This window comes from Mastigoproctus giganteus, chromosome 4 (genome assembly GCF_048544385.1).
Source record: "Mastigoproctus giganteus isolate SK-2022 chromosome 4, ASM4854438v1, whole genome shotgun sequence".
In the NCBI taxonomy this organism is placed as follows: Eukaryota; Metazoa; Arthropoda; class Arachnida; order Uropygi; family Thelyphonidae; genus Mastigoproctus; species Mastigoproctus giganteus.
This window is the reverse complement of record NC_143578.1, coordinates 99,502,669-99,526,027: the sequence shown is the minus strand read 5'-3', so window position 1 is coordinate 99,526,027 and position 23,359 is coordinate 99,502,669. Positions and strand designations below refer to the sequence as shown.

The following is a 23,359-nucleotide window of genomic DNA, read 5'->3' as shown; positions in this document are numbered from 1 at the left end:
TTTATGGAGTAACACTCCATAAGCAGAGACATCATCAAAACTGTTTTGATACAATGATAGCTGACATGGGGTGCTCAAAATTTAAATGCATATAATGAACAAGATTTAAAATGTCCAAAAAGGTGGCAGAATCTCAAAAGGGACTGTTCTAGAGTTACTGGAGGATTTTATAAGTATGGACCTGGAATAAGGTCTTGTGATGCAAGTTATAATTATTAGACTTTCATTTAATGATCTTTGGAACTGTTTTAATGACTTCAATGACTGATTTAATGACTTTAAATACTTCAATAATAGATCTTCGGAGATAAACTAAATGTTTTGGGAACTAAACCCTTATTCTACACTTATATAGTGAATTTTTTAATGTAGATTTTTAATATCAACTATTTATTTAAGATATCTGTTGATGTTTTGATATTTAATTACACAAAATAAAATGTATTAATTAGGGAATACAACAAAAAATTATATGTTATCACAAATTTTCTTCTCTTCCAAATTTAGTAACACAAAATTAATTCCCAAAAGTATTATTACAAAGGTAATTCGGTTATATCAAAATGAATGAATAGTCTATTAAATTCAAATGCACATGCACTTAAATATAATAGACATGCTATTCTGGCTTGTTTTAACAATACTTGAGTGATTTCATTAAAAAAAAAAACCACCTTACCCCATGATGTTCCCAATGGTGTTGGTGTAACAAAATCAAAAACTGCTACTGTTTTACCTAGTCCAGCTGCTTCCTACAATAGAGAAAATACATTATGTCAGCATACAAATATTTAGGATATCTCAATATTATATTCCGGATAACAATTTAGTTTTCAAGATATTCAAGCATTCAAAATATGTAGAAAAAATAATTTATACATACATTAAACATTTATTTTAAATCACTTAATTAAAGCAGGAGTAGGCAACCTACAGCCTGGTGTCATTATATGGCAGTTTGGTTTCGATCAACCATTCCTTAAAGTTTCAATGACATCCTCTACTTTATAACCTCATAACAAATTAGTATCTTGGATACTGGTATTGCATTTAGATGTGTTTTTGATAACATATTCATCACGTCAAACAGAAATCAATTTTCTGCTATAAGTGACTCAAAGAAACAGTTCCCTTCCTGCTGTGAACTCAACTGGGCACAGTGTCTCTGCTGCTCTCCCTGCAGCTGTAACAGAAACAGCTGATCTCACCCATTATGAAAACTTATCATGCTGCATGAACAATACCTTCTGAAATGTATGCATCGTCGACAATTCCTATGTAATCTGGAAATGTTATGTGGTGATTATCCATGGATTAATTTTTGAATGAACCGCTTTTTAACTATGTGGACAATACAAAGTTAGTTTAAGTGCTTTTAACGTAATTCCTAATCTTATTACAAAGGTGACATTTCAGGATCCTTCTGGATCCCATCATCAGACTATACAGATAAAATAAGGGGAACATAGGGAAAATTTTAATTTACATTCTTGACAATTTTACTGTTTTACATTTTACACATTGTATTATCCATGTGATAAAAGAAAAGACTGATTCACTTAAAATTACACCCATGTCAAGCTGTGCAAGTTGTTTGAAGGCATCCCAGTTGGCCAAATCAAACTTCTGTGATATTCTTGATAGCTGACATGGTCTTCTCTAAGTCAAGGTAGTCAAGATTACAGAGAAGAATTATTCCCATAGGGATTGTCTTCAACCTGCAATGTAAACAAAGGGAGGGAAGGGAAACAAATAGAAATATCAATGGCAGAAAACATTTGGGTTGGCATGCAAAAAAAGCATTCTTTCCCACATTTAGGAGAGAGAGTTCATATTTTCGAGCACTCACTCTAATACATACCTCATATTAGTATCTGCATTATCTCAGATAGTAAATATACACCTCACATGAGTGTCTGCACTGTCTCAGATGGTACTATGTCCACTGAGCACACCTAATAAAAGAATAAGAGATTAATGTGCTTAATGAGATCATAAAGGTGATGGGAGATGCCAATCCTAGGTGGCAAAGCATACAGAACAAATTAAGAGAAACCTATAAGAGGCAAATATCTCTATGATGATAGTAAGAGGAATTACCTAGAAAATAATATGGTTGCCACGAGCAGGCCCATTCCCCCATTCTGTCTTTGCATGAGGCTATAACATTCCATAAAGTAGGGCTCTCATTTGGCTCTAAATATGTGCTGCAAACAAAGGAAAACTGGCTTGTGCATATGGAACTGGGACTTAATATCATCAACATTCAGTCAGAATCCACAGAAATTCCACAGCATGAATCTGGCATTATTTGGGCTTGATGGATCTGTCTGATGGTTTCCAAAGTACTGGAGGTCTTACTCTTCTTAGTCTTGAATTTTTCTTTTTTGGATAAGTATGGACACTGCCCTTCATCCATTTCTTGCTTTGCAAAGACAAAGTTGTCCCTACTTAACCTCAACATACATTTTTTTCTTGTATTACTAGTTTTTTGTGATTGCCACTGGAGTTTGGCAGAGAAGGTACTAATATAGGATTGGCAGCTAACTTCTTTTGTGAGCTTAATAAATAATATGCTATTGGAGTAAGCGATTTTTTTTTTTTTGGCGAGACAGTTATTTTGGTTTATGTTCTAATGGAATATCTCCCTACAAACTTCTGAGCATATGAAGGTTTCTTGATATTTATAGGTTTCACTGCTTTTCTTATCTCCTGATATTATATGTTGAGCTCTGCCTTAAGTCTATACAGTAAACCCCCACTATTCGCGGTATCTGTATTCGCAATTTCGCTTATTCACGATCGCTGATTTAATATAAAACGAAACCTAAAAAAATGTGAATTTTAAAGTGCCGTGAATATTTTCCACCATAAAAAAACATGGGCGTGGCTAAAATTATCTTTCCCTGTCAAAACAGCGCTCAGTGTGTGTGTGGGGGTGGGGGGGAAGAGGGGTGACAAAATCACAAGCGTGGATGTTTCTCGCTAATCCTTGTTCAGTATGTGTTATGCGCTTGTCATGGAAGGTTTCGTTGTTTGCTTTTAATTTATATGCTTATAAATTGAATAAATTTATCAATTTATAAATTGATATGCTTACAAAAGTGATAAATCTACCGTTTTGCAGTGTAAAACACACTTTTTCGAGTGTGTTAACAGAAGAAAGTGACTTTATTGTGGACAAGTTCTTTCTAACCCGTACAAAAATATGACTACGAATAACAAGGGAAATGTGAAAATATAAAAGAAAGTGATGACATTAGCGAATAAAATTGAGTTATTAGACAAAATTTCTAATGGTGTAAGTGTCTCCTCAGTGGCAAAACATTATAAAATCAATGAGTCAACGGATCAATCAAAAAATTGGAAGAAAAAATCCGCCGTAGTGTCCGTGAAAACACGCTAATTGCTACAAAAAGTTGCTCTGTAACTCATGATGTTAAATTAGGAAAAATGGAAAAGGCTTTAAATCTGTGGATAGAAGACCGAACTCAAAATAAAATTCCATTAAGTTCACTCATCATTCGTGAAAATGCAAAACTCCTTTATCAACACTTTAGCGAAACTGGTGATAGCACTGGCGGGATAAGTTTTTTAGCTAGCAAAGGCGCTGGTTTGAAAGATTTGTTTGAAATTTCTAATAAATATTACATTTAATATTAAATTGTTTCTTATTTTCATTTCGATGCCATATGCTTGCATTTCACTATGTACTGTCTATGTACATAGTCATTATGAAGGTACATATAATACATACATAGACAAAATTTTAGACTAGTTTTTCTTATATATTTCATACTTTGGAACGGAACCCCTTTATTACTATGGGAGCCATAACTCAGTATTCGCGACATTTCTCAGGAACGTAACCCCCGCGAATAGCAGGGGTTTACTCTATTTCCTTTTCTTCCTCCCACCTTTTGCATGCTAGAAAGTATGCATGGGGGATATCTGTTAATATATGTGGCTTTTGGGCTGAACATACTGTAATTTCATGGACGTATTCACCACACTGAACGCATGCAAGGCCACCACAATAGGCCATTTGTGAGTGTTCATATTTTAGAACTTAAAGCACCTTAGTGGGTTATGTATATATTGCCTGACTGGTCAGTGTAAGTAATTATCTCTGATTGAATTAGGAGATGGTGTATTGAAAATAAAAATAAGGTTTCTAGTGGAATTAGATTCCCATCCCTACGAATAAATATCCATTTTACAGTCATCATACCTTATCATTTAAGCCCTGAACAGATTTTCTCTTCAGACAATTCAAGAAGATCCCATTCAGAGACCACACCATAAGACAATGGTGTCTTATGGGGTGTTACTGTGATTGATATCTATCCTCAAAATAGAGGAACTGTTTGGAATGTTTTTTACATTTCTTTTTTAGGGATGGAATATCTCTAAACACAGAATAAGAATACCTCTTAACTGATTTAAGGGAGTCTTTCAACCCTTATAGATAAAGAAAGGTGACATTTTACTTATGAGCTTTTTAAAAGTAGAATAAATTATAAGGAATTTATGCAGGGACTGATATGTCTTCTGTTATGGATCTCTTTTTCATGGTGCTACCATGAATATTTCCATCATTTTTTTTTTTAAAAGGGACCATATTGTGGTCTCAAAAGAAAGATTTAGATTATCAGGATTCACAAAACAGTATTGTTTCAGTGCCCAGGCCCCCCACCCATCAAAGCCCAAATGGCGATTCACTACCCAGCAAAGAAACCAATGTGCTCAGGAGTGAGACACCATACTAACACCTGACCACAAGGATGGAGCATGACATCAACACATTTGAACTCCACAGGTGAGCCCACTAGTTGACACAGGAGCCAAAGTGGCATATTGAAGCTGTCCCCCTCAAGCACTAAGATCTCTCTCTCTCTCTCTCTCTCTCTCTCTCTCTCTCTCTCTCTCTCTCTCTCTCTCTCTGCTAATATTATAAGAACCGGGCAAACATGCCCGGTTCCTATAATAATAGCCTGGAACCTAGGCTGATGTTAGATTCCAGTGATGAATTCGCCTTAACTTAAGGATGTCAAGTCATCTATTATAGATACTGGTATGACCCTGGAGGCCCCTCTATCTGTAGTGGAAGTCTTGGACAAAGATTATCTGTCCATTACTTTTTACATTTTTAATTTCTGTATGCATGTATATATTCAAAGTGACTTTAAAGAATAAATTATTTTATCACTGCAAAAATCTCTATTTCATAATCACTGGATCCTATATTTTCAAGTGGATGTGATATTTGAATTTTAAAAAAAATTGCTACAGATGTTCGTTAAAGGAATAAGCAGACAAATACTTAGTATCAAATATCCTCTCCTTTATTTATTTTCCTGAAAATAAATGATCGGTGGAGATATAAAAGGAATTTTTTTTCAAGCACCTGTTATTTATTTATGATGCATACCACACCCCATTTTAAATAAATTATGTGCAAATATGTTTTAGTGCTCATATCACAAGGCTTTTGCCTAAAGTTCCTTAAGTGGTGTAGGATTTTAAAATAAAATTTACTTATATTTTTTGTAAAATAACTTAAAAGTTGTTTGAGGTTAAAAGTTTTTTAAATAACTTAAAAGTTGTTGTCAGAGGAAAAAAGTTCACTAAACTTAGTTAGTTTTGTTTAGATTAAATAATAAAACTGCAGAGAAAACATCCAGAAAAATTTGTGTACATGTGTGTGTGTACATCTGTGTCTCTGTCTCCAGGCTTTCACGTAGAAATTATGTGCAAACCTGCAGACCAGCACTGGCCCACAATATTGTTTAGAGCCTGCTCATGTAAACAATTAAAAGAACAAGGAGGCTGAGCAATCTTTTATACTTTGTGATGGATTAATGACAAAACAGTGAAGTTTCAAAAACCGTCAAAAGGACCTGAGGGTAATTGTGCAGTTAGATATGAAGTTTTCTGAGCAGTGCAGACAGGCTGCAAGAGTAGCTCATGGTGTGTTGTCAATGATATATAGCAATTTTGCTAGCAGGGATAAGGAGATGATTGTCCCCTTGTATAAGGCAATGCTCAGGCACCTCAAGTACTGCATACAGGTCTCAAGGCCTCATTTTAAGAAGGATGTTGAGCTGCTGGAACGAGTACAGAAAAGGGCAACAAGATTGGTGAATGGAACAAAGGGTTGCTGTTACCAAGAAAGGCTTAAGTTCTGCAAATTGCAGTGTCTGGAGACTAGGCACCTGTTAGGCTATCTCAATGAATTGTATAAGGCCTTGAATGGATTGAGCAAGATCAATGCTAATGGGATTCTTCCTCTTGCTCAGATTACTCACCTGAGGAGACAAATTCAAATTGAGGAAAGACAATTGTAGAATATATGTGAGGAAATTTGACTTTAGCCAGCAGGTGGTTCATAGTTGGAACAAACTTACATCTGTTGTAGTGGAGGTCGACCACTTAAATAAGTTCAAGTCAGAACTAGACAAGCATTTGGAGAGAATGGATGGGTGAAATGGGAAGTTTTTTGTCTTTTTTTTTTTTTATTTGGCTGATGCTTGCTTTCTTGCATCATATGCCTCTACTAATGCTTCTAGTTTAGTAGTAAAATGATAATTTCAATAAAACTTCATAAAATTTATTAAAACACATTTCAAAATATATATAGTACAGACAAATTCTTATAGCTATTCAATCATAACTTATTGATACCTTAGATGCAGCAAGACCACCAGAGCCTCCACCAATAACTATAAGATCATAATCGTAGCTTTCAGATGATTCCAACAGCATATTTAATTTACCACTTCTTTGGGCTGCCATAGTATCATCACAACCACCAACAAACTGCCCACTAACAAATACCTGAGGTACTGTCGACTTGCCAGATTTGGCTGCTAGAGTTCTCTGTATATCAGCGCCATTTTCTACAGAAGGTGAATAGAAAAAGAAATAACTACAATAACTGAATTTTCATATATGATTTAAATTCATCTATACACACAAATTATCATTATTATATATGAATTATCAAGAAGGTACCATTTTCAGTGGAAAATATATTGACATTTAAATGTTGAAGTGCTGAACAAGAATTTAAGTTGTTCCTTATGAATTTCACCAGCAATGGAAACAAAAAACAAAATATCATAACTGAATCTTCAAGAAAAATCACTGTGGAAATATATTTACTCTGTAATATATATTTTCAGTTTTATTTACTTATTGATTTTAAAGTCAAAATTTAAGTAAAATACAGTGAAAATTACTATTTCTCTATATCAAAAAATGAAGCTCAACTTATCTGAACGAATAATAGTTCTTCCAAAATAATTTTGAGTGATAATTTTTCATTGAAGCAAAATTTTGCTTAAAAAAATAAAAATAAAATTGTATTCCCCCACCCCCAAGTTTATTTAAACATAATTTCAGTAAACCTTATTTTGATGTATTGATATAATACAATTCTTTATGTAAGGTGTTATATATTAATTTTGAATTATTAAATAGATGGGAGAGATGGGGAGAGGAAAGATAAGCAACAAATTGTTGTTGCTGATCCCCCTTGCTAAATTGACTCTCCATCAATTTAGCAAGGAAGCAACAATTTAGCAAACAGTCAGCAACAAATTGTTGCTAACCCTTTGCTAAATTGTTGCTTCCTTGGACTTGATAACCACAAGTACATCAATCATTCATTATTAGGTTCAGTGACAACAATCCCTGAAGCAATCAAACAACTGACAATACAGAAAATAACCTATGGAACTACACTAGTAGTCTTCCTAGCAGCTTAATACCACACCAAGTAAACGTGTTACAATGGTTCATACTTGCTGGGCAATGAAACTTTCAATATATACATGTTTCAGTTAAAAGGTACTGGGGGTCTATCTCATTAATTTTAAGTTTAGATTATTTATTGCCTGGGCCTTCTTTGTTGAATATGGGCTTTAAGTTTTGAATTTGATGTTAAGATTGGACTAAAGTATTACCCTTTAGGTTTTACAATTTCTGAATTTAAATTCTGCCTAATCAACTGCTTTTCTCAATGGCCAATTAAGAAAAAGTATCTGACTGGGTAGAATTTAAATTCAGAAATTGTGAAAAGAAATCAAAAAGAAATTCAAATTCCTATGAGAAAATTGCTTTTTTTTTTTCAATGGAAAATTGTTCCCCACCTTCAATTTGGTCCACAAAACATTATTAGTGTACTTTTGGATCAAAATGCAAACCAATTTAATTTGAAGAAAAAAAAAAAAAAAAAAAAAGCAAAAAAATGCAACAGCTATAGCATGAGTAGAAGCAACTCCAACTACCTTCATACAACAGCTAAATGCACACTGAAGAGAGAGCATCAAAGTTTTTTCTTCAAATAAAATCAGTTTATATTCATTTTAGAAGTACACCAATAATGTTTTTAGGTTAAACCAAGCAGTTAACAACTTACCCATTCAGAAAAAAGGAGTTGATTAGTCAAAATTTAAATATAGAAATCATGAAATCTAAACTATAATACTCAAACCAATTTTAATATTAAATTCAAAAAATTCAGCTCGAATACAACAAAAAGGTCCAGTTGATAAATAGCCTAACCCAAAAATATGCGAGCCAGATCTTGGTGCCTTTTAACTGAGGCATCCCCCCCCCCACACACACACTATCAATGTATATACACTGTGCTGCCATTTTATTAGGTACACCTACCTAGTAGTGTGTTGAGCCTACAAAACAGCCTGAATTTGTCTAGGCATGGATTGAACAAGGTGCTGAAAACATTGTGCAGGAATGGAGTACCATGCAGACATTAGGATGTCATGCAGTTCCTTAAGATTTGACAGAGGTGTAGCCTGCAGCGAACAGCCCTTTCCAGCTCATCCCAAAAATGTTCAATAAGATTAAGATCCAGGGATTGAGCAGGCCAATGCAGCAAAGAAAAGTCATTATCGTGATCCTGGAACCATTCCATAGTCATTCGGGCTTTCTGCACTGGCGCATTATCCTGCTGGAAGTAACCATCTGACTGAGGATAAACTGTCAACATGAACGAATGCACTTGGTCAGCAACACTGTCTAGGTACGATGTGTAATTCAGACATGAATCTATGTGTATCAATGGACCCAATGTGTGCCAAGAAAACATTCCCCACACCATAACACTGCCCCCATCACCTTGCACAGTAGTCGTCAGACATGACAGGTCCATGGATTCATGTTGTTTTCGCCAAATTCTGAGCCTTCCATCAACATGATGCACCAGGAACTTTGACTCATTAGACCAAGCAACTGTTTTCCAATCCTCGATAGTCCAGTGCTGGTGTTGCTGTGGCCACAGGTGGCGTGCTCTCTTGTTCATCATTAATAACAAAGATATGTGATGTGGCTATCAGCCGTTGTAGCCCATTCACGATAAAGTGCAACTAGTGGTCAGTTGCGATATTTTTTTCTGCACACCAAGGTTGTATTCTGACATGATATGCGACATTGTGGCCCATCTGTTTGCTTGCACAATTCTAGCCATCCTCCCCTGACTTCTCTCATAAACAAGTGATTTTCTTCCACAGGACTGTCGTTGAGAGGATGTTTTCTGTTAGTTGCACCCATTCTCGATACACCCTTGAACTACGGTGCTTAAAAAGTTCAGGAGAACTGCCATTTCAGAGATGTTTTATCAAGCATGCCTTGCACCTACTACCATGCTATGTTCGAAGTCAATTAGATCACTCCTTTTCCCCATTCTTGCTACGGTTTGCATGCTTAATTGATACTAGAAAGGTTGTTCTGCTGCATTTATATCCACAACTGTGGTCATGTTACTTGCAACATTGTGGGACAAACCATTTGTGTGCACAGCAGGGGTTTACCTAATAAAGTGGCAGCACAGTGTATGTCTGAATGTTATGTTGTAATCAAAGACAGTTCAACTTTTGCTAATGAAATATGAAAAGACTAACATACTCATACATCAGATAAAAGATATACTGTGTATAAACTTGATAATCAATTTACTACCACCTGAAAATTCTGAACAAAAATGAGCATTATACTTCTGATGTATTATATATATATTTTTTAACATGGATAATTATATTGGTAAATTTTTAGGGTTTCAATCCAAAAACTAAGAACGGTAATTGGTAAAAGCTTCACTAGTATTAATAGAAAACTGGGTTCCACACCAAAGACTAGATAAATGCCCACTTTGCCCTTGAGAAATATTTTAATTTATATTCTCTATACTTAATACTTCTTTTAATACAGTCCATTCTGTTTATTTGGGACACATCGGGACTAGTGCATTTTGGCCCAATTAAGCGGCTGCCCCAATTATCCAAAGTTTCACGTTAATAGTTAAAAATACAATGTACCACCCCCCTTTACAATTGGTTCACTGTACAATCAAATCACATTACGATGGAGTCACCATAGTAAAGTACCATTCACTATACGATGTGCAGTAAACGCCGTAATCACATTTGTGAATTGAATTTTAATTCTATTAAACAGCGATTCTAATTAGCGAAAATAGGAGGAATATTATCCACAGGCTATAAAAACAAAGATATATTAAGCACAAATTTACCCTTTATTACCTTACCAATTAAAAAATTAAATGATACGTGAAAATCTGAAGAATATACGTGATAATCGGAATAATTAATATGTACTGTAATATGTACATACGAACTAGTTGACATTTCTGTTTACTGACATTTGTGGGGGTTAAAATTTAAAACAGTAAAAAGATAAACAATCAATAACAAAGAACACGGCACACACAAATTGCAAGTAACAATACGCGCAAGTGAAAACAGAATAACGAGTTACAAAGCTTTAAAAATAGGAATGAAGAGATCTGAAAATTAATTTTTTTATATGATTGAAGATTTCATGGAAGTGTAAACACATTTCGCCATAATAACTCACAGAATTCCAGCTGTCGGTGCTATCACAAATTCAGTAAGATCGAGTTTACTGTCCATCATTTGGTTGGTTTTTTTTTTTTTTTTTTTAGGATCATTAGGAACTAAGGCCATATTACTCCGGGATATGCGGTTGTCATTCCCTGACCTTTCCGCATCCTCCGTATTTGGTGGTGACGGGCTCGAACCCCGGTCTAATCAAGAAGTGTGCGCTACGCACTGCTGCTCCTTCCCACCTGGCTACGGAGGTGCTTTCTGTCTGTTTATGATAGATTTCACTAACAGAAAAGCCCAATAAACAGGTGACTGCTAATTGTTTTTATTGTTTTATAGTTGTGACCTCCAGAATTTCAACCGAACCACGTGGTACCGTCAGAGACAATCACAGGGTAATCTCCAGTGCTGCAGTCTCCTGCCCCGATTAAACGGCATGCTGTCCCAATTAAGCGAAGTAAACCCTGGCTATTTTCTTGATTGGTTTCTGTTTTTTAAGATTTGCTCCAAATAAATGGCTGCCCCGATTAACCAGTGGCCCAAATAACCGGAATCCGCCGTATATCATATTTTCATTTTGCCATACCAACCAATACCAATTTTCATTTTGCCATACCATATATAACTTATTCTTTTAAAGTAATTTGACATATTCACTAAGACAAACATGCTTTTAAAGACAAACATCTTTTAACCCCAGGGGCTCACATCTAGTGAGTATGGGCTTGGCACACCCAGGGTCCCGAGCTGGATATCATTCTGCTCTTTCTTGGTGATTCCCTTTTGATTCTCTCTCTCTCTCTCTCTCTCTCTCTCTCTCTCAGGGTAACTCCGGAATTTTTTTTTTTTTTGGTGGTGCAGCATAAGCCTCAGGCTTCCTTGCATATATATATATATATATAAAAACCCCAAACATAAAAGGTGTCAAAACCTAAAGTCCTTAATACCATGCATGGATATGAGATGGGGAGAGGATGGCAGAAATTTTAGTCTTGGCTAAACATGGGTTTCACCACTTCAAGCCTCTAATAAGAAAAGTGGGTATTGCACCGGTTGTGAGAGTCATCTACCACCTAGTCGTTAGTATTAATATTATATGCCAATGAGCTAAAACATTATGACCAGCGAGTTGTTATGCAAATGAGCCAAAACGTTATGATCAGCTAGTCGTTATGCAAATAAGCCAAAACGTTATGAACAGTGAGTCGTTATGCAAATCGAAGTAACTGCAGGTGAACTATGGCAGGTGCATGGGTCGGGACACCTGATACTGAACTCCGCTAATCAGCGTTACTCTTGTTCTTCAGATGGGAAATGCAGCGGACTTAAGCGAGTTTGCCAAAGGCCAAACTGAATGGCCAGACGACTGGGTCAGATGATATCCGAAATGGCACAGCTGGTGGGATGTTCACGGTCAGCCATAGTTATTCCGAGGAGGGGAAACCCACGAACCATCGGCAAGGTGTTGGACAACCACGACTCATCGATGCTCCAGGTGAGCAAAGGCTCTCCCAGATGGTACGTGGCAACAGAAGGGCAACTGTGGTGCAGTGCAACTCGCCAGTAATTGGAATGCTGGTGACGGGAGTAATGTGTCACAATGCACAGTACATCGAACCCTGCTGAAAATGGAGCTGCATAGCCACAGGCCGCTCCGAGTGCCCATGCTAACCATGGTTCACCAGCGACAGCACCTACAATGGGAACACAAGCATTGAAACTGGACCTTGAGTGATTGGAAGAAGGTCGCCTGGTCCTATGAATCACGTTTCCTGTTGCACCATGTGGACGGCCAGGTATGTGTGCAGCGTTTACCTGGGGAAGTGATGGCACCTGGTGCACTGTGGGATGAAAACAAGCCGGTGGTAGCAGTGTCATGCTTTGTGCGATGTTCTGCTGGGATACTCTGGGTCCAGTCATCCGTGTGCCAGACACATTGCTGACCAGGTACACCCTTTTGTGGCAACGGTCTTCCCCTCTGACAGTGCTGTCTTTCAGCAGGATAATGCGCCATGCCACACAGCCTGGATTGTTCGAGACTGGTTCATGGAATGTGAGGAAGACTTCCAGGTATTGCCCTGGCCTCCAAATTCACCAGACGTCAATCCCATCGAGCATCTGTGGTTGTGTTGGAACAGCAACTCCGACCTGTGGCAGTTCAACCATGGACCTTACAGGAGTTAAAAGATCTGCTGGTTACATGTTGTTGCCAGATACAATAGAAACATTTAGAAATCACGTAGCATCCATGCCTCGCCGGTTACGAGCTGTTTTGGCTGCACGTGGAGGACCAACGTCATATTAGGTAGGTGATCGATGTTTTGGCTCGTCGGTGTATTAGTTATCAGTAATGGTACTCAATCATAATAGTATTAGTACTAGTAGTGTGCATGGGCTGAAAAGGAGGGTTGCAAGGGATGCCAGAAACTTTATTCTACAGACTAAACATGGGTTTCACGAATTCAGCCCTCCAATATGCAAAGTGGTGGTGTTGCACTGGTTGATCAGTCATCTACCACCTCGTGTTAGTATTAATATTATATTAGTGTTATATTATATGTATATTCATAGCTGAATTTCAGGTCAGATCTATTCATTTGCACTTGAGTGGAACTGGGTGGGGAGGCACAAAATTTATGAAAAATTAAGAGGGACACAAAGTATAAAAGTTTGAGAACCTCTGGTTTAAAACTAAATTATGTATGGCTCTAATGACATTGTGCACTGTATACAACCAAAGCTCTAAGATTGCAAAATTACATATTGAACATCTTGCAGCATTGCCTTGTCAGCATGTTATATTTTTATTGTAGTAATAAATAATATTGCTTTAAGGCAAATTAGGAATATTGAAATTAACAAGTAGCTGGGAAAACCAGTAACCTGGCCAGAAACTGCCACTACTGAATTATTTTACAGTAATTACAAAGCAGTGAATGTTTTTAGAATCCTTCCAGATCTAGGTTTATAGCCTAGATCTTTTCTTTCATATAAACCTAAAGAATAAAATATGTAAGGAATTAAATTGCAAGACCTTGGAGGCTATTTAATGGGACCACAGTAGTGGTCCTGTCATTCCCTGCCTGCGGCAGCGAATGCCCCCTCCCCATTAATTTAGGAATTTTTCCATAAGAAATTCTCTTACAATGAAAGAAATGTGCTGGGGCAGTGAGGAAACTACCATACCCAATTCACGGGCAGAAAACATTTATAATCACCACCCCCCCCTCACACCAAACTAGGTGGAAAAGGCACAGGCCCAAACTGCACTAATGACCCGAGGAACATTTACTAACCCCCCCCCCCCACAAAAAAAAAAAAACACAAACAACATGGACAATCAGTCAGTCTCAAGCGAGAGCTGCGCAGGTTTCCAGAAACTTGCATTTTCATCAATTTACAAGAAAACCTAACAATAAACAACTTTCGTAAACTTGAATCAATCAACTAAAATCCATGAACTACTACACTACAGAACTGACCACTTCACTAAGTAGAAAAAATGTACAGTAAACCTCCCATACCTGGCAATCCATTATCCCGCAGTTTTCAAGGAACTGGACGAATCCAGGAAACCAGATCCTAGTCAGATTGTGACGGTGAAATCATTTTTATAAGGATGAAATCCTTTATTCCATTCAACCTTAAAATCTCACCCTCTATCTAAACCTTGGTTTTCCAATAAATGTGATAAAGCTGTTCAAGATAAGAATGTTGCACACCACAACTGGCTTGCATCCAAATCTCCTCCACTTAAGCTGTTCAATTTTTCGCCTGGGCATTATTTTTTTTTCTAAAAAACTACTCACTCCATATGAATTTCAAATCTGCCCTACCTTGGAATTATTGTTCCCAAATCTGGGGTGGTGCCTCCAAATCTTTCTCAGGCTTCTAGACTCCATTCAAAAGAGGGCAGTCAGGTTAATTAACAACCTTTTTCTAACAAAGTCTCTATTCTGTCTCACAGACATTGTTTCATGCCTTTTTCTATAGATGCTTCCATGGGCACTGGCCTTCTGAATTAACTTCTTTAATTACCCCCCCCCCTCTCTTCCAAACCAATCTAGGCACGAAACAGACAGTCAGCATTCATTTACTATCCAACTTCAAACCCATGAAACCAACTTTTATCTTCTTCCTTTATCCCTTAAACTTCCATTTTCTGGAACAACCCTCCTTCACATGCATTTTTTGAAAATTGTAATCTACAGAAATTAAAGTCTCATGTCAACAAGTACCTTTTTCTGTCTTCGCAATCTTCAACCCACACATGGTACTTAAGGTTCTAATATCTTTCGTGTTTGGGATTTTATAAAAAGAAAAATTTTAAAAAAAGAAAACTGAGAATCAAATGAAAGGAAAAGAAAATCAAATGAATTCAGTTCTCAGATTAGCCAAGGAGTGCTCAAGCTGATCCCACATAGGGTGGAGATTTCATTTTGGTACCAGTAATAGTTTTTACATATATCCGAGCACATCGGGAAATTTGTCAGATGGTCATAGGATGACCATCTGACAAATAAAGACATGGTTGTTCTGCTTTTATGTTCAAGACCAATGACTAACTGACAATATGGATTAATCAAAATATTTCTCAAGATTCATAAATGAAAGGTTAGGCTGATGTAACTCATTCACTCAACTTCTGGATTACTATATTGAGATGATTGAGAAATTTATTACTGTATTTTCCAGTGTATAAGACACTTTTTTTTACCCTATAATTAGTCCTAAAATCAATATGCATCTTATACACCGAGTACTGAGAGCAATTTTTTTTTTTAATTTTGGAGTTTTCATTAATACTATTAACAAGTGTAAGGTGAGTGACATGGACCCTTCAAGGTAGCGTAAGCAGGTTACTTATCTTCTGTACATATTATAGTACAGGAAACCCTTGATTAGTGCGGTTAATGAATCCTTGAAATATACCGCACATATTAAAACCGCACTAATCAAACTTAAGAAACAATGGGAATAATTATAATGAATCCTTGAAAATTATGAAATTGTAAAAATATATTTTTTCTTACTCAATACGTACTTATAATGCACTGCATAGTTCTTAAATTATTAAGGAATAAATTTAAAAAACAGATAGTATGATTTAAATTTTATTTTTTGCAAAAAAAACTTATCTAACTTCAATTGAACAGTGGTGGCTTTCTTCCTTTCCTCCATGATTTTGCGATAACAATCAATTTGCTTATCTAACCCTCAACGAACGTTCATGCTTCTCTCTGCATCTGGATCAATCTCTAGTATGAGTTCTTTTGCTTTTTAAAGTGTATTAAATAGTTCAAGTTTTTTGAATGAAATTTCTTTGGGAGCAAATTGCTTTTCTTCTGCTTTATTTTCGTCTTCTTCCTCGTATGCATGTTGATGCTCAATTTCAAGATCGTCGTTACTTAAGTCTTTTGAATGCGATTCCAATAATTCTCTAACGTTTTCTGAATCTACTTCCTCAAAGCCGAGGTCTTTTCCAATTGTAGTAATTTCATCAATAACTTTGTTGACAGGATTAATGAAACCGCAAAAATCATTTGCGCATTCAGGCAAAAGATTCTGCCAAGACAGCTCTCATGCAGCTGTTCGTCATTTCTTCCCACGATTTGTGTATGTTCTCAACTGCTTCTTTAATATCATAATATTAAAGAAGTTTAATATTAATAATAAAAGAATAAAAGAATATGAGTAAAAGAATATGAGAAAATTTCAATTTGAGAGTGGTATGGGGTGCTGCTGTCGAGCATTTTGGAGTCGATTCCCATTCATTTAAGTTAGAAGACCCTGGTGAGTGCGTGTCACGTATTTGCCGCTTTAGGCCCCGTTGTGAGTTGCCAAGCACTGCAAGAAAAAAACAGCGCACTAATCAAATTTGATAACGCATATATTAAGGGGATAGTATCAAAAAATTTTTTCGCACTAATTAAAACCGCATTGTTCAAAACCGCATTAATCAAGGGTTTCCTGTAGTGTGAAATAGTTACATTGCTATTTGCTTTTTGATTTTTGTTCTGTTAGCAATGTCAATACCGTAAGTAGTAATTGTTATATTTAGGTGTTTTGCATTGTAACTTTATTTTGAAGAAAGTGGAAACCTTATTTTTTTATTCACAGATAATGGTCAAGTTAAATAAGAACAAGAGGATTTCTTATACCGCGGGCGATAAGTTGCTTGTAGTAGCTTATGCAGAGATACATAGCAATAGAGCTGCTTCACGTCATTTCGGGCCCCACAAAAACATCGAAAAAATGATTATAATTTGGCATCAAAAAAGATATTTTAACTTCGATAAACAAGGCAAAAAAAGGCAGAGGCACAGTGGCTGGCAGTAGAAGCAGTTATTTGGGATTGGGTTTTCAACCACCGTAAAAATGGAATAGCACTATCTACTAAGATGGTACAAATAGAAGCCTAGAAATTTGCCTTAAAGCACGGTATCTTATTAGACTTCAAAGGTGAACTATATTGGTGTTACAGTTTTAAGAAGAAAAAAGGGCTTTCCATAAGGACTCTAACAAAGTTGCCTCAAAAAATGACCCCCCCCCTTTTTTTTTATGAAAACCCCAAACAAGAGGTATTACAGTATTAGTACCATGCTTGGATTGAAGGTTGAGAAGATATTTGTTGACATCAGACTTGAACTTCTGTAGATTTCAATTTTCAGGAAATACGTATGAAGGAAGGTTGTTCCAGAAAACGGCAGTTGAATGAATAAGCGAGGAAGATGAAAAGTTGGTTCTGTGAGTTTGAAGTTGGACAGTAAATGGATATTGGTTGGTGGCAGCAAGTGTTCGGACTGTTTTGAAAGAGAGTGGAAATTACAGAAGCCAATTCAGAAGAACAGTGCCCATGGAAGTATTAGAAAAGGCATGCAGCAGAAACAGTACTTCTATGAGACAGCGACTGGAGAGACTCAGAGATGAGTCATTAATTAACCTAACTGCCTTCTTCTGAATGTAATCTAGAAGCCTGAGAGAGGTTTTGGGGCCACTACCTCAGATGTGGGAATAAAATTCCATGGTAGGGCAGATTTGTACAGAGTGAACACCTGTTTGGAAGAAAAGTAATGCCGAGAGCAAAAGAGAAAACCAAGTTTTTTAGATGTAGAGGAAACAATATTTGTAATGTGCTTGTGCCAAGACAGATTAGAAGTCAGGGTAATCGCCAAAAGAGATATATCAACTTGCCTAGAAATTGGAGTGCCACCAAAGATAAGTATAGGAGCAGAAGAATCCTTTTTGTGAGATATAAGATAAGACTGAGTTTTAGAAGGATAGAAATCAACTAAGTTGTCTGCCCCACTGGAGAATTACTTGGAGATTGGAATTTAAGGAATTGGTAATAGATATTCGAGAAGTTGAAGCTGATTGAGCAGGGCAAGGTTTCTCAAAATGGAAAGTGGAATGCAATGTGCTATCATCGGCAAAACTATGGATAAGATTTCCAGTCAATGGAAGAAGGTCATTAATATACAAGAGGAAAAGCGTGGGGGAAAAGAACTGAACCTTGGGGGACACCACCATTAGTGGAGAAGTTAGAAGACAGAGAGCCATCTACCATCACCCTCAGTGACGGATCAGAGAGAAAACTGGATAACCAATTACAAAAAACAGTTGGCAAACCATAAGATGGAAGCTTGTTTAGAAGACCTTTATGCCAAACACGATCAAAAGCCTTCGAGATGTCAGGAGCAACTGCTTGTGTTTTACCAAAGTTTTCCATTGAATTAGTCCATAAATGGGTAACATAAGCCAGAATATCACCAGTGGAACAATCAACTATCTTCAGCCTGCAGGTAGTTGATTGTTGGAACAGACCTGTGTTATTGGAAGTGGGTAGTTTTGAATGAATTGTAGGAGGAACTAGACAGACATTACAGGAAGGGGATGAACAGATGATATGGGAAAGATTTTTTTTTTTTTTTTTTTGGCTGATGCTGTATAAAGTTTGCATCATTTGCCATCATTTATTAATACTAATATTCAGTTACCTATTTATACCATTATGCTATTGTTTATACTCCAACATGACCAGAGGAGGTCAGATCTCCAGCAGGTCAGAGGAGTTTACAATAAATTAAATGCAATCATTAACTATATTTAGCAGTGAGGCAGGCTTGAACCACAGTCCACTGTAATGGCATGTGCTACTGAACTCACACTCCTGATCACTCTGCTATATCTTATATCACTTCTAAGGAATTATACACCCCCTTTTCTCTTTTGCTTTGCTTCCTCTAAATGGCTCAGCTTGTTTTACACAGAATCTCTCCCCATGTTTGGCAAAGCAAAATTTACAAATCAGATGCTTATAGTTTTAACAAGCCCAATTTACTATACCTGTATTTCTAATACAACAGGCATTACGATAAAATAAAAACTATAAATTCTCTTTCCCAGTACAGTTCTCTTGTAATACAGTGTTTCACCAGATGAAATCAATTTACTTATAAACATAAGCCAAAAACTCATAAGCTAAAAATAAAATAGTTTCATTTTTCAAAACTAAGAGATAAAAACTCTTCTGATTATACTATTTTAATTAGAATATTAAGATAATCATCTTACTGGTAACATCAACAGAGCAACAGAGAGGAAAAATCTGAGGCATCGTTGAGAATGTGCTTTGTTTCCATAGCAGCCACTAGAATGTTATGAAACAGTGTCGCAAAAGTGGTTAATCAATAATCCACCTCTAGGAATAAAATGGCAAGCTAAAATATTTCTACCACAGCAACATTAGTATTATATTATTCTCTTTAAAGAGAGAACATAATACTAACTGATATTTAAACAGAGGAGAAGTATAATTAATATTTTAATAATATATCTCTTTCTGTTTATTTAAAAAGAAAAACTGTCTAACAACAAATTATCACACATCTCTTCATGCATAAATTAATAGGCAACTATAAGGAAGTTTTAAAGTTCCTGAAAAAGATTGATGCTGATTTTAATACATCATTCTAACTACAGAGTATATTTTGCCCCCCCCCAAAATATAATATATTTATAGAGGTTAAACCAATTATACCAGACATAATGAGAAGTAATGTAAAACAGTGCAAGAGATATATATTTATATATATACATATTTGTTATATGTAATACACATATAAAGTAAGGCAAATAATTACTCACCATGCTTGTCTAACTCAAGAGAAAAAAATTCTACCTTGAGAGAATTAAACAAGTCTTTTACCTGAAATAAAAGGACTGCTTATTAAAAGTCAACCTTAAAAATAGCATTAGTTAATGTACACAGTGCATTATGCATTACATTTCAGATGCATTAGCAAACAGTAATATTTCATAATTTATAACAAAAAAAAAAAAAAAGCAACAACTTTTATATGACAACTCAGAACATTTCATTTCTGCACATCCTCCATATTGCCTATTCCTCCAAAGAGGACAGGGCAACAAAAAATATCCAGGTATTCTGCTACAATATATGGATAGCCTATGTGGTATATATGAAAAAAATAATTGCCAGATTTCTATTAGTCTGATTTAAATGCAATTTTTGGCAAGCTTGACAAATTATTCTAAAAGAGCCAAATATAAAATTTCATAAAAATCCATCCACTGAAAGTAGAGTTATTACATGCAGATGGACAAACAAAGAACCAATTTCCTAATTTCTACTGCTCCATCTCAGTTAAATTCATCAGGATGGCTCAACAAATCTTTTTACACCCAAATGTAAAATTTCATGCAAAGGCATCATCACTGGGAGTTGAGTTTTTACATATGAGATTAACGGAAAAAAAAATAATTCCTGGATTTCTATTGGTAAAATTTTAATGAAATTTGGGATGGCTTGCCAAATCTTTCTAAAACAGCCAAATAAAAAAATCCTGATGAAAACTGATCAATTGGTGACTATTGTCGGGGAAACGGGGAACATGATAGGTGGAACAGGACCAGGGTATGTCTGCCAGGGACAAAGGTTGATGATGTTGTAGAGCGGATATCATCTTTTAAGGGCACAAAATGTGATATAGTTGTACACGTTGGCACTAATGATATTAAGAGTAGGAGACCGGCATAATTACTTAACAAGTACAGGTCACTGTTGAAAAAAAGCCGTGAATTAGGGTTGAATTTGAAAGTGTCTGCAATTCTGCCCAGACACGATAGCAGGGAGTATATGATGAGAGCCTTGTCAATCAATTCGGCCCTGAAAAGATTGTGCAAGGCTCAAGGGATAGAATTTTTTTCAGCCTGGTCTGTACTTGTTAACAGGAGAGACTGCTTCTACAGAGATGGGATACACTTAAATATAAAGGGTGCAAGAATATTTGCTGATGCTATCGAGGCAGTGTTAGGTGGGTCGGAAAACTGCTAGCTTGGGGGGATACAAGGACTAATAGATTAACAGTAGCCACTGGCGGAGGTGAAAGTGATTCTTGCACTGCTTCTATTGGAATGAGCAGAAGCCTGGAAAACAAGATGCAGGATATTTCAGAGACTGCTGGAAGTCATTGCGGTACAAGTAAACACATGGGTTGTGTTGGGGTAGCTAAGAATAGGAACAGGTGCATGTATACTTGCGTGTACACCAATGCCAGAAGTTTGGTAAATAAATTTGATGAATTTGAGGTATCGCTCAAAACATCAAAGGCAGATATTGTTGGGATATTAGAGACGTGATGTCACACAGATATAAGGAATGCAGAACTGGAATCTGGGGGAGTACAATGTGTACAGAAAGGATACGGGATAGGAAGGGAGGAAGGGTGATGCTATTAGTTAAGACACGCAAAATCCAAGTCGACATTGCTGGACAGTGCAGTGTCGAGTCAGTTTGGTGTGACACAAGCATTGGGAGATCAAAATTGAGAGTAGGAGTGTGCTATAGGCCTAATGACTATGATGAGTATAATAAGAAACTGTACAGGGAAATAGAGTAGGCCAGTAAATCAGAGAGTCTTATAATGGGGTATTTTAATTTCCCGGATATTGACTGGAATTTGTGGGTTGGTCACTCACACACTAGCAAGGCTTTTGTGGATTTATTGGATGATTGTTTTCTATCAGCATGTTCAGGAGGCAACTAGAGAGAATAATACTCTTGATCTGATTATCAGTAGTGATTCTTCATGCATTAAGAATCTGCAGATAAAGGAATCACTAGGTGGCAGTGATCACAGTGTGCTGAAGTGGGATTTACTCAGAGAGGTAACTACCATCAGGGGTAAAGGGAAGGGTTTTTGCTTTCGTAAAGGCGACTATGATGGTCTGAGACAGTATTTAAATTCTATACAGTGGGACCAACTGATTATGTTACCAACAGCAAATTCAAAATGGGACACATTCAAAGAACCTATTTTGGAAGCTACTAGGCTTTACATACCAACTAAGAAATATTGTTCAGGGTTTAGGCTAAATGGATGTCAGATGAACTAATGAGACATATGGCAGAGAATAAAAATGAATGGGATACATATAAATTAACAGGTGACATGGAAGTCTATGATAGATATAAGCTGTTCTGTAACCAAGTCACAAAGGAGATTAGGCAGGCAAAGGCAGATTATGAGAAATCCTTGGCAAAGGATGCAAATAAAAACAGAAAAAGAGTTCTTTACCTATGTAAACTCTAGAAGGAAAGGGATGAATCAGATTGATCCACTAGATATTGATGGTTCAACAGTTGAAGATCCTGCTCAGGTAACTAACAAACTAAACGAGTATTTTGCATCTACATTCACACATGAGGAGTTATTCAGGAAGGGGAATTCCAGAGGTGAAGTAAATTCTGGCAGTGAGCTAGATGATTTTGTAATAACTGAGAGGAAAGTGGAGGAGAAATTGTTGAAGATAAACATAAAAAAAGCACCTGAGGTGGATGGGATCTATCCAGTTATATTAAAGGAGGCAGCAAAGGAAGTAAGCAAACCCTTGGCCATAATTATGAGAGCTTCTTTGGACTCAGGGTAGGTACCCATAGACTGGAGATGTGCAAATGTGACCCCAATTAACAAAGGAGGATCAAAGGCTGACACAAGTAATTATAGACCTGTGAGTTTAACTTCTGTTCCAGGAAAATTAATGGAGGTACTTGTTAAAGAAGCACTGCAGGATCATCTAGACAAGACTTCAGTTATAGCTCGGACACAGCATGGTTTTCTCAAGCCTTGCCTGACCAATTTGAATGGATACTATGATGCAGTCACAAAAGAACTGGATGCAGGGAATAACTTTGATATTATATATTTGAATCTTAGAAAGGCTTTTGATACTGTTGCACATATAAGACTGCTGCACAAATTGGAGCAGTGTGGCATTGGAGGCAAACTGCTGCTATGGATAAAGGGATGGTTGAGGGGAGAAGACAGTGTGGTAATCAATGGACACTGCTCATCGTGGACTAATGTTATTAGTAGAGCCCCTTAGGGTTCAATGTTGGGTGCATTATTATTTTCTGTATTTATAAATGATATTGATGATGGGATATC

At 36.4% G+C, this 23,359-nt stretch overlaps 1 protein-coding gene across 2 annotated transcripts in view; it reads right to left on the bottom strand.

Moving 5' to 3' along the window:
* Nucleotides 1-23,359, bottom strand: part of LOC150086947 (thioredoxin reductase 1, cytoplasmic-like) — a 147,305-nt gene that overhangs the window by 108,499 nt on the left and 15,447 nt on the right. The window contains exons 2-4 of one of the 2 annotated variants that reach the window (XM_090372834.1): nucleotides 20,037-20,097; nucleotides 6,685-6,899; nucleotides 680-752 (exon numbers count right to left, since the gene is read on the bottom strand). In XM_090372834.1, coding sequence (XP_090228960.1) covers nucleotides 680-752; nucleotides 6,685-6,899; nucleotides 20,037-20,097 — 349 coding nt within the window. Of the gene's footprint in view, nucleotides 1-679; nucleotides 753-6,684; nucleotides 6,900-19,463; nucleotides 19,535-20,036; nucleotides 20,098-23,359 lie in introns of those variants that run through there. The other variant, XM_090372835.1, reaches the window with a different exon arrangement.